Source organism: Geotrypetes seraphini, chromosome 8, assembly GCF_902459505.1.
Source record: "Geotrypetes seraphini chromosome 8, aGeoSer1.1, whole genome shotgun sequence".
Taxonomy (NCBI): Eukaryota; Metazoa; Chordata; class Amphibia; order Gymnophiona; family Dermophiidae; genus Geotrypetes; species Geotrypetes seraphini.
In genome coordinates this window covers 39555895-39568531 of record NC_047091.1, presented here as the reverse complement: position 1 = coordinate 39568531, position 12637 = coordinate 39555895, and the positions used below count along the sequence as shown (strand labels likewise).

Here is a 12637-nt window from a genome sequence, read left to right as displayed (position 1 = left end):
GTGTCAAAAAATGATGGGCCCCGGATGTCACAAATGCTAGGTATGCCACTGGCTAGGGATACCAAATAAGAGGGATGGTGACAGTAATGACCCCTGAGGTATTCCTGATTATGGCAGGCCCTTTAGTAGACAACTCATTCAATATACTGAGAATATATGATTTGAAAAGTATGAAGTAAACTATTGTAATACTGTGGAGTTTTAACCCATTTCCTTAAGTCTACGAGAGGGTGCTGAAAAGTTCTCAGTTGGTTGGTTGGGCTGAGAACTTTTCAGCACCCCCTCATATGCTGTTGTTAAGTCTAATTGAATCCATAATGTTTCTAAGCTGGATTCAGCTTTACACATTTTGTGATAGCTTCTATGGTCTGATTGTTGAGAATGGAATATCTTATTTTCTTCCAGAAAGTCATTGCCGGTAACTTGTCCTAAGAGAATCTTCTCCAAAGTTTTCACCAGTAGAGATAAATTGGAAATTGGCCTGAAGCCTACATAATCATCACATTCATATATGTTCTTTTTGCTGATAAGGGCAACAACTGCTTCTTTCAGACTATGCAGAACTATTCCAGTGCTTAAAGACAGATTAACTATATGACTTACAAAAGGAGCCATTACATTCCTAGTGGAGGAGAGAATTTGAAAAGGAATAGTATCTAACTCAGTGGTCCTCAACCCTGTCCTGGAGGATCACCAGGCCAATCGGGTTTTCAGGCTAGCCCTAATGAATATACATGAGAGCAATTTACATACAGTGGTGCCTCACACAACGAACTTAATTCGTTCCAGGAGCAAGTTTGTTATGCGAAAAGTTCGTTATGTGAAACGCGTTTTCCCATAACAATACATGTTAAAAAAAATAATTCGTTCTGCAGCATAAAATATGCTAAGATGACATAAAAAAGATAAATTTGTCAAAATGGTGAAAATGGTGGTCTTGCTGAGGCCAAACTCTTTGACGAGGTCACACTGTTTTACCCCCTTCTAATTATTTCCCGTTTCATTTCAACAGAAAACACCTTCCTGCTTTTTTTAGAAGCCATGATATATAAAAAATATTGAGTTTATCTTAAAAGGACGACTGTATACAGTGAGAGAGGGCAGTTAAGCGCAGTGACTAACGACTGCCTGCAGTGCCTGCGCGGAAGGATGCAATACATCGGCAGCTCGGGCGACTTTGTTGTGTGAAACAAAGTTTGTTGTGTGAAACAAAGTTCGTTGTGTGAAGTTCGTTGTGTGAAACGAAGTTCGTTGTGTGAATCAAGACATGAAGTTCGTTGTGTGCAGCGTTCGTTGTGTGAGGCGTCTGTTATGCGAGGCACCACTGTATAATGAAAGTGACAGGCATGCAAATCTGCTCCATGCATATTCATTAGGGCTAGCCTGAAAACCTCATTGGCCTGGTGGTCCTCCAGGACAGGGTTGGGGACCACTGATCTAACTGAATGGCAAAAGAATTGATTGAATCCACTATCATTTTTATTTCCTGAGCAGACACTGTTTTGAAGCTATCTCATGTTTGGTGATTGTCTGGAATTTTTTTAGCGGATTTACCATTTCCTTCATCCCAGTCAGACAAGCCTCTGTAGATGATTTGGGGAAAGCACTGAACAGAGAAGAAACCTTTCTTTCAAAATAACTTAAAAACCTGAGGCTGTCAATGAAACTTCTAAGTTCTGTCCAGGACATCCTCGGAATAGTTCAATTATAGCCGGCCCAAAGCTCACCAAAAATCCACCCATAGTTGTCCTCTTACATGACTCTAACATGCTCCTTTACCACTTAGATCAGGGGTGTCCAACCTGTTGGCTTCCCTGGGCCGCATTGGCTGAAAAAATTTTTTCTGGGGCCGCGCAAACACTGCAGCAAGACAGAGGAGGGAGCCAGCAAGACAGTAAACACCTGGGAGCAACAGAGGAAAACACTGTATTGCCCTCGACCGGGGCTGCACAAAATACTTCACAAGGCCGTATGCGGCCCTTGGGCCGCAGGTTGGACACTCCTGACTTAGATGTTCTGGAGGGAGAATGTCTGGCAAAAGGTCTAACTTTTTTGTTTTGATTATTGGCACTTGTACGTTTTAGTGAGAAAAACATCCAAGTGTCAATTTAATCAGTTTTGGGGATGTTTTGGAGTTTTGAAAATGCCCCTAATAGCCTCTTTTCATTGTTCTTCCCATTTGCGCTGACTCCTCTTCAACACTTGTCATGGAGCCATCCTGGAAGGCCTCCTATCTTGCACTGTACAAGACCTCTCTTGTTTTTTTCTTTCTTCTTCCCAACTTCCTTCATTAAAATCTTACCAGGAATAATTCTCTTTGAAAAGGTACACACAGTATATAAATAGATTGAATTTCTCTTACAAGCCCTCAAGGCTTCTGAGAAGCCCTCATTAGCTCAGTACTTTCATTATTTCCTTACTGAAGAATGAAAAGGTCAGTATCTTTGCTGGGTCTCGATCAAATGTCCAATAGATGGCCCAGAGTCCTCCTCAGCCTATTCTCTTACTACTATTGGTTTTCAAAATGTGAATAGGGAGCAGCATGGAAATATCATTGACTGAAGCCCAGCCTTCTTCTGTTCCAAAAAAGGAGCATAAATTCTTACATTAAATTTGTATATATAATTTGTGAATGCAAATATATTTACATAAGTGTAACAATAAAAGCTATTATTACAATGTAGATAGAAATACAATTGACCATATTCCAGAAGTCTGTAATCATGTAATATTCCCCTTTGTCCCCTATAATCCTCTCAGTAACAGGAATTCTCATTTTTTCTTATAGCCCCCTTTCCCAGAAACATTTCCCATGCTCTCTCTCTTTTCTTCCCAGCCCAAACCAAAAGGGAGCAGTGCGCCGTGCTTAATTGCAGATGACCCAGCTTGGACTACAGGCAGCTCCTCCTCTTTTGGGCCACCCCAGGGCTTGATTAAAGGATAGGCCGAGTAGGCACGTGCCTAGGGCCTGAAATTGTTAGGGGGCCCGCTGAAGGAGGGCAAAGAGCGAGCTTTTTTTTTTTTTTCAAACGGCGATGGGTGGCAAGGGGACACCCCCCCCCCGCGATGGAATTCAAGATTGGCAATGCCCCCCCCAGCCCTCAAGATCATCAATGGGCCCTCCCCCCACCGCGATGGCACTCAAGATCAGCAATGGGCCTCCTCCTCCCCTGGCATCAACAACACTTCAGATCAGCAATGCGATGCTCAGTCCAAAGCTTCCACTCTGACAAAGCTTCCTGTTTCTGCCCGGGCAGTTTGCGCCAAAGGGAAGCTTTGGACTGAGCATCGCATTGCTGATCTGAAGTGTTGTTGATGCTGGGGGAGAAGGAGGTCCATTGCCGATCTTGAGTGTCATCGCAGGAGGGAGGGGGGCGTTGCCAATCTTGTTGCTAAAATTGGAAAGAAAGGTGAGAGGAAGGGAGGGAGATGGACCTGGGGTGGATGGAGAGATTGAGAGAAGGGGGCAGATGATGGAAGTGGGGAGAAGGGGGAGAGAGAAGAGGGCAGATGATGGAAGTGGGGAGAAGGGAGAGCAAATGCTGAATGGAAGTGGAGAAAAAGAACACCTTCCTGAATGGAAGGAGGGGATAAAGAAAAAGGACATATGCTAGATGAGGGAAGAAGATAGAGTTAGTGAGATAGTGGAGGGGTGAAGGAAAGGTGTGGCATGCTGTGGGTAGACACAGTGGAAAGAGGGAAACTGAGGACTGCATAATAAAGAATTTAATTTAGACAGAGGCAAAAAATAAAGAATGAAGACCAGAGAAGGAAAGGGAAGAGAGAAGAGAGAGATGCCCAAGAACGGGGAGGAAATGAGAAGAGAGAGATGCTAAAAACCACAGGGGGGAGGGAAAGAGAGATAAAAGGAGAGAGATGCTAGACCATGAGGGAACAGAGGGAAGATGATGGATTCCAAACCAAAAGGGGGGGGGGGGTCAAGAGGAGAGATGGCAGGGGGAGACAGACAGTTTCTGGAAGGGGCCTACAGTGGATGGAAGAAAGAGATGAGGAAAGCAGAAACCACATAACAAAGGTAGAAAAAATTCTATTTTTTTGCTTTAGGACAAAGTAGTATTGTAGCTGTGCTGATAAATGTTTAGAAATAGAAAATGGAAATACGGTGATCATTTTATTGGGCTAATTTTAATACATTTTTAACTAACTTTCAGAGACCAAATTCTCCTTCCTCACTTCAGGACAGGATACTGTAGTGTAACATTAGTATACTTTACTGACCTAAGGAAAGAGGGTTTGACCTCTGAAAGCTAATTAAAAAATGTATTAGTCCAATAAAATGGTATTATCTTATTTTCCATTTTTTGTTTTATTTTTAGTTGTTAATTTGTAAAGTGATTTGTTATTTCTCTTTTTTCAAATTTACATCTTTATATTTTGTTCAGTATTGGGTTATATGCACCACTGTTTCTTTACCTCCTAAACTATACAGTTCCTTCGGTTTATAGCACAAGCCAGCATGATGAATGCTCTACACTGCTCCGATGGTCGTAAAATTCCTATGATCGTTAGAACAGTGCAGAACATTCAGCCCGCCATCCAGTGCTAAAAACCTCTTCCGTACTTTTGTAAAAAGAGGGGGGGGGGTTAGTTTGTGATTACTTATTCCACATTGGATCCTGTGTGTATGAAAGACATGGTTTTCTGTTAGCACTGACCAACCTTGTTTGGTGAAATGCATCAGGCATGGTTCCTGGGAGCACCTTAAATAAACCTGATTTGAATCTCCTTATTGTCTGCTGATCTTCTTCTTTTCTTCCACGTTGGATTCTTTGGTGGACCACTTGCCTTGTTGTTTTGTTATAAATTAACATACATGGAGTGGAACGTACCAGATTTGGTTGTTTATACATAGATATGGGTTAAAGTTGGATGACAGAGTTAGGCAGTTGAGAGGAGTTGCAAACCTGGTTATTAATATAGACTTATGTTTTGGATAGTATTACTGCTTTACAATGCATTTGAATACTTTTATATACGTATAGAAAGGGTTCAGAGTTAAAATCCTGAGCAAGTAGATGGGAAGGAAAGGGGGATTTGTTAGGCGATGTTTGGGGCTTGCATAGAACTAAAACTACACTGGCACTGGTATGGTAACCTTTGTTGTTTGTTTTGAATTTTAAAAATAAAAGAAAAAAAAGAAATACATAAGCAATACCTCCACTGGATCAGACCTGAGGTCCATCGTGCCCAGCAGTCCGCTCATGCGGTGGCCCAACAGGTCCAGGACCTGTGCAGTAATCATCTATCTATACCCCTCTATCCCCTTTTCGAGCAGGAAATTGTCCAATCCTTTCTTGAACCCCAGGACCGTACTCTACCCTATTACGCCCTCTGGAAGTGCATTCCGAGTGTCCATCACACGTTGGGTAAAGAAGAACTTCCTAGCATTCATTTTGAATCTGTCCCCTTTCAACTTTTCCAAATGCCCTCTTGTTCTTTTATTTTTCGAAAGTTTCCAAGTTTCCAAGTTTATTAGGTATTTTTGATTTATCGCCTATTCAAAATTCAAGGCGATGTACAAATAAAATAATTGGTAACATACTTACAATTATTAAATTAAACAGACAATTATCTAAAATACAAATAACACATATAACATTACGTTTAAAGGTAATTTAAATAGGGTAGTGTGAAACATAAGGAAAAATTATTTAATGGTTACATTCAATAATATAATTATAATTTGAATTTAAAAAAATTTAATTAAATTCAGGGGAAAAACGAAAGGAGGGGGGACAAAGACAATTGACCTTTTAAGTTAAGAATGCGGAAAGAAAAAAAAAGAGAAGAATTAGTTATTAAAGGCGTCAATATATAGAAAACTTTTAAGTTCTGACTTAAATTTTGTTAAGTTTTTTTCCTGTCTTATGTATAATGGTAGATTATTCCAAGCTTGAGGGGCTGTTATGGAAAAAATAGTGTTACGCCTTGTGTTAATAACTTTTAGAGAGGGAATTGCTAAAAGTTGCTGATCTTGAGATCTAAGAGATCTAGAGGTAGTATAAGGTATTAAAAGTCTAAATATAAAGGCTGGAGTTTTGTATTCTAAAGCTTTAAAAATAAGTAAACATTGTTTAAATACTATTCTATGTGCTACTGGGAGCCAGTGAGCTTTCTTAAGTAGGGGCGTGACATGATCGAATTTTTTTGCCTTATAGATTAATTTAATAGCGGCGTTCTGGATTATTTGTAATCGTTTAATTTCTTTCTGTGACAAGCCTGTAAATAGTGCATTACAGTAGTCTAATTTAGAAACTACAAGTGAATGAATTAAGATATTCAATGATTTTGAACATAAAAATTTGGATATCGATCGGATCTGACGAAGTCTATAAAAAGTAGATCTTACAACTTGACTTATATGTTCATGAAAGGACAATTTATTGTCAAAGGTAACTCCAAGTATTCTGATATTATTAGTCATTTTTAATGAGATGCCTTTAATAGTTATAGGAGAGGAAAGTATTTCACCATCTTTCCAGGGAAAGAACATAAGATTTGATTTTTGAATGTTTAAAGCGAGTCTATTGGTTTCGAGCCATTGATAAATTTGATGTAATTTCTCATTTATTGATATTATTTCTCTACTCTCTCTATGCCCTTCATGATCTTGTAAGTCTCTATCATATCCCCTCTAAGTCTCCTCTTTTCCAGGGAAGAGTCCCAGTTTCTCCAATCTCTCAGCGTATGAAAGGTTTTCCATACCTTTTATCAGATGTGTCGCTCTCCTCTAAACCCTCTTGAGTAATGCCCTATCCCTCTTAAGGTACGGCGACCAATACTGGATGCAGTACTCCAGACGCGAACGCACCATCGCCCGATACAACGGCAGGATAACTTCTTTCGTTCTGGTAGTAATACCCTTCTTGATTTACCTAGCATTCTATTCGCTCTCTTAGCGGCCGCTGCACACTGTGCTGTCGGCTTCATTGTCATGTCCACCATTACCCCCAAGTCCCTTTCTTGGGTACTCTCATTCAATAACATCACTCCCATCATATAGTTGTACCTCGGGTTTCTGCTTCCCACATGTAATACTTTACATTTCTCAAAGTTGTAAAGTATTACATGTGGGAAGCAGAAAGCCGAGGTACAACTATTCGATGGGAGGGATGTTATTGAATGAGAGTACCCAAGAAAGGGACTTGGGGGTAATAGTGGACATGACAATGAAGCCGACGGCACAGTGCGCAGCGGCCGCTAAGAGAGCGAATAGAATGCTAGGTAAAATCAAGAAGGGTATTACTACCAGAACAAAAGAAGTTATCCTGCCGTTGTATCGGGCGATGTTGCGCACGCACCTGGAATACTGCGTCCAGTATTGGTTGCCGTACCTTAAATAAAGTGAATACAAAAACAGGTAACTGAATGGGGGCAGGGGGTGGGATGTAGGTGGGGCAGGGCCAGGGGGGCCCATTGTACTTGTGTGCCTAGGGACCCTCGAAGAATTAATCCTGCCCTGGGCCACCCTGTTACTTCTTGCCCCACTGGCCATAGTGTGCTGTAAGGAGGCGGGTTTCTTGCTGCTCAAGCAGTCTGTCACTGTGGGTTTCAGGAATATGAACATGCTGGTGGCCAGGATTGAGGAAGCCCTGCAGCTTAGGACTCAGTGATCAACATTCAATTGTAAATTCTGCTTGCTGCTAGTACCTCTGCAGCTTTAGCAGGGCTAGCAACAGCTTCATGCCATACCCTAACTGTTCAACACCCTGTAGGCTTCAGACCTTTGCAATCACAACATCACATATAATCACCATCATGAGCTACGGATCTACCTGGCTTCAGCGTCTAGCTTTATGGTATTTCCTCCCAATTTCCAGCATTTTCCCTTGGAGGGATAGGGTGGGATGGGGAAGTCAAGCTTTCAGGCAAGGGGGTTGAAGAAGTAGTACTGTGTAGCTCAAATCCAGACAACTGGCCCTCTAGGCTGTGCACATACTGCTAAGTCTAGCTTTACAGCCATTAGGGGGTTGGCTCTGAGGAAAGTACTATACTCATATCTCTGAGCCTTACATTGGAACAGTGGAAATCAGACTTGGGTCACTAGATGCTGATTCACAGCCTAAGAAGCTGGAAACTGACAGGCAGGTATAAAGATTATCATGTGTGTGTGTATATATATATATATATATATAATTATTTTTTTTTTCTGTCTCTTTTAGAGAATGACACGGTGAAAAAATTGGTCCCCGTCACCGCCCCGTCCCCGTCTCACCATCCCCGTCACCGCCCCGTCACCGTCTCACCATCCCCGTCACCGCCCCGTCCCCGTCTCACCATCCTCTTCACCGCCCCGTCACCGCCACTGCCACCCTATTCACCGCCCCGTCACCGCCACTGCAATCCCATTCACTTTTCTTTATTTACGTATAAAGGAAACATTCTTTAAAACTTTAAAACTTAGTTAAATATTAGTTAATAACTATACAAAAACAAAACACGCAGAGAAAAAATTAATTAATATAAATTCTCAAAACTGACACATTTTGATCACTAAATTTAAAATAGTTATTTTTCATACAGTTTTTCAATCACTAATCTTCCACCACCCCTGGGGCTAGCAATGCAAAAACAAACACGACATGTACTTTAAATGCTTACAATGTTAGCCTATATGGTAAGTAGACGCGGCCGCTGTACCTAATCGCGGCAAAGATCTCCCTGCCGTGATTAGCATAGTGACCGCGGCTACGGCTGCAAGTCTCCCCTCCCCCCAGCGATCACGGCAGGAGGGCACCCAACCCCTCCTGTAGACCCCCCCAACGGCCCTCCCGACAATCGCAGCAGAAGGGTACCCAACCCCTCCTGCTGGTCCTCCCAATGGCCTCCCCTAAGATCGCCGGCAGGAGGGTACCCAACCCCTCCTGCTGGACCCCCCCCCCCAACGAACCCTCCCACCCCGGAACCCCCTTAGTCTTACTTTCCAAGTTGGACCGGACGGCTCCTCACACGTATGGCCAGCAGGCTTGCCTCCGTCCAAATGAGGCGGGCCCGCCCCTACCCTGCCCAACCCACAGGATCCTAGGGCCTGATTGGTCTAGGCACCTAAAGCCACTCCCGCTATAGGAGGGGCCTTAGGTACTTGGGCCAATCAGGCCCTAGGATCCTGTGGGTTAGGCAGGGGAGGGGAGGGGCGGGCCCGCCTCATTTGGACGGAGGCAGGCCTGCTGGCCAGACGAGCGAGGAGCTGTCCGGTCCAACTTGGAAAGTAAGACTAAGGGTGGTGTTTCGGGATGGCGGGGTTTGTTGGGGGAGGGACCGGCAGGAGGGGTTGGGCACCCTCCTATTGGCGATATAGGGGGCCGTTGGGGGTGCCGGCAGGAGGGGTTGGGCACCCTCCTACCAGTGAGGGCGATCGTCGGGGGGGGGGGGGGGGGGGTTCTATTGGCAGGAAGGGTTGATCTGACAAATGAGGAGCACGGTGAAAACACAGGTAAATAGCGGTTCCTAGAAGGGGGGACATTGGCCTGCGGGGACAAATCTATTCACCGTTTTTGCGGTCGGTGAAAGGATTTGTCCCCGCGTCTGCGGCGATTTGCTAATGAGGTCACCATAACCCGCAGCCAAACCGCAGCCACGCAGCGGTTCGCTGCGGGGATCGCTCCCCGTGTCATTCTCTAGTCTCTTTATCTCATTCTCTCATCTTATACTCATTTTTTTTTATTTTTTAGTCTGTAAATCAGCATCTAGTGACTCAAGTCTAATTTCCAAGGATGAAGCTTTCATTTAATTTTTCCAAAGGAGAACTAGAGTGAAAGAGAGAGGAAATGAAATGGAGAAGAAGGAGCGAGAGGTGCTCAAAAAAGGAATGAGATAGAGAAGGTAGAAAGGAAAAAGGGAGTGAAAGGGAGAGAAGAAATAGTCTATAGAGATATGAAAGGCAGCAACAGATATCAAGAAGGAAAAAGAAAAAAATGAGTATAAGATGAGAGAATGAGTTAAAGAGACAGAAAAATTAAGAGAGAAAAAAGAGGAAGAAGCATGCATAGAGGGAGATGGAGAAAAGATACTAGTCCTACAAATGACCTCAGAATTTATTCCATGAAATCTTCCCCTTACAGCTGAAAGATGGAATAAATTATAAGCAAAAACAAAAATCCTTTTTAACTGCAGTGAGAAAATGCTCAAGTGACTGACCACAATACCTGAGGGACCAGGGCCCTGTGCTCCCCCAGGACCCTCAATATGGTTATGAGGTGGAAAATACAAATATGTCAGAAATAGAGAAGGGCCTGGAATTCACCCGAGCTTCCAGCTGCTTCATTTTATTAAGTCAGCATTCCACAGAGCCGCAATCTTGGTAACACTGTGTAGAAAATCTAAGAAAAGGGAGAAACAGCTCACTCCCCGTATACCAGGGAATCAAATATACATGGATACTACAGTATGTTTGAATGGACATTAGAGGAGAGGGACTTTATCAGAAGAGAATGTTCACTGTTATCCTTAACCCCTGGGCTAGAGCTGATATATTTGACTAGCAAAACCATCCATTGGCCAAGTTAAAGAACACATACTTTAGGGAAGACAGAGCACATATGGGGTAAATGCGGGCTGAGGTTTAAGCATTTTCTGACTCAGCTGATAGACAAGGAAGTAGCTCACAAGCCACAATAAATTAAAAAAAAAAAAAAATAGAAAAGATCAAATACCCTAACCTTTCTTTATATCTTCTCTTTCAGAAATTAAGGAAATCAAGGGCAGACTGAGGACAGCAAGGGGTGCTTCCTGCATATCACACACATCTGTTACAATGACCTAGAAGATTCTGTGTTTCCTGGGGTGGGAAGCAGCCACTGAGATTCTCTGAGGAATAGATGTTTGTCACTGAGGTGCCTTCAAGAAGAATCCAGCATGATTCACTTACTCCTTTGGAAACACCACTTCAGGGTCCGACACAGAGAATATACCCAATGGGCATCTCTGGAACCAGGAATTTAAATATAAGAGAGGGAAAAGAAGACTCTTCCGTCACCTCTCTAAATCAAAAAGTGGAGAGTAACCAGACTAAGATGTGCAACGTGACTTTTCCAAGCTGTGATGTGAATTCTAAGATTGACCATCTTTTCCCACCAGCACTGTACATCACTGTAATCATCATTGGTTTGCCAGCTAACTGCATGGCACTCTGGGCTGCATACCTCCAGGTGAAGCAGAAAAATGAATTAGGTGTTTATCTGATGAACCTTTCCATTGCTGACCTGCTCTATATTGGCACCCTTCCACTCTGGATTGACTATTTCCTACATTATGACAACTGGATTCATGGCCAAGAATCTTGCAAACTCTTTGGCTTTATCTTCTACACCAACATCTACATTAGCATTGCCTTCCTCTGCTGTATCTCCATGGACCGCTACTTGGCTGTTGCTCACCCCCTAAAGTTTGCCAGGGTACGGCGGGTGAAGACAGCTGTAGGGGTTAGTATGGTGGTGTGGACTATTGAGATATGTGCCAACTCAGCCCCACTTTTCCATAATGAGCTCTTCAACGACCGTTACAACCACACATTCTGCTTTGAGAAGTACCCTATGGAGGGGTGGGTGGCCTGGATGAACCTGTATCGTATTTTCGTTGGCTTCTTTTTCCCCTGGATACTTATGCTGTTCTGCTACCATGGCATTCTGCGAGCAGTGAAGAGCAATGTCTCTACTGAAAAGCAGGAGAAAGCTAAGATCAAACGGCTTGCCTTAAGCCTCATCATCATCGTCCTCTTTTGCTTTGCACCCTACCATGTCATCTTACTATCCCGTAGTGCCATGTACCTCAGCCAGCCTTGTGACTGTGGCTTTGAGGAGCAGATTTTTGTTGGCTATCACATGGCTTTGGCCTTCACTAGTCTCAACTGCATGGCTGACCCCATCCTGTACTGTTTTGTCAATGAGGGAGCCCGAAATGATGTCACTAAGACCCTGGCTACCTTAGTTCGCTTTTTCAGTGGATCCAAAACTAAAGAGGTAGCCAGTGCTTCTTTCACTATGGAAACCCCTTTGACCTCAAAGAAGACTAGCTTTTATAGTCCTCCTGATGCTTTGGTGCTCAGGGATGAGGACTTACAGATGACTATATTGACTTTGAATAAATAGGATTATTCATTCATTCTTAAATTATATCACATGTACTGTAAGTTTCAGAGTAAAATAACATGTTTGTTATTCCTGGTGCATTCATTCAAAAGTAAAGTGCACTTGGCAAAAATAAAACCAATAGTTTGCCTGCATAGTTCTGATATGGGATGTTTAGCTCATATATAAAGTAGTGCAAAAATATTAAACATTACCTTATTATTTTTATTTTAAAGAAACCTCAGTCATTGAAGAATGTATAGTAATTGGTCACGATATATTTTTACATGAACTCATATCCTTGGAATATCTCGGAGTTGATATTTAGTCGGCAGTAATCAGTGTTATTTTGATCGCACCAGCTTAAACCTCAGATATTCAATGTCAGGTGATAACCCAGCACCAGCATTGAATATCCAGGTTTATGTGGTCTCTTAAAACTTATGCTGTTAAGTGCAATATTCAACACTTAACAATAATAAGGTGAGCCGCATAATGATAGGACTGTATTGTATGCAGGCCTATTTATGCACGCCCACATTGGCGTTAGG

General features: G+C 42.8%; 1 protein-coding gene across 5 annotated transcripts in view; it reads left to right on the top strand.

Moving 5' to 3' along the window:
- GPR4 (G protein-coupled receptor 4) overlaps positions 1 to 12306 on the top strand; it is a 210787-nt gene extending 198481 nt beyond the window's left edge. For all 5 annotated transcript variants that reach the window (XM_033957388.1, XM_033957385.1, XM_033957387.1 and 2 more), the window contains one exon: positions 10704 to 12306. In XM_033957388.1, the coding sequence (XP_033813279.1) occupies positions 10839 to 12107 (1269 nt within the window). In that variant the 5' untranslated portion in view covers positions 10704 to 10838 and the 3' untranslated portion in view covers positions 12108 to 12306. The remainder of the gene's footprint in view (positions 1 to 10703) is intronic.
- Positions 12307 to 12637: the final 331 nt, after the last annotated feature.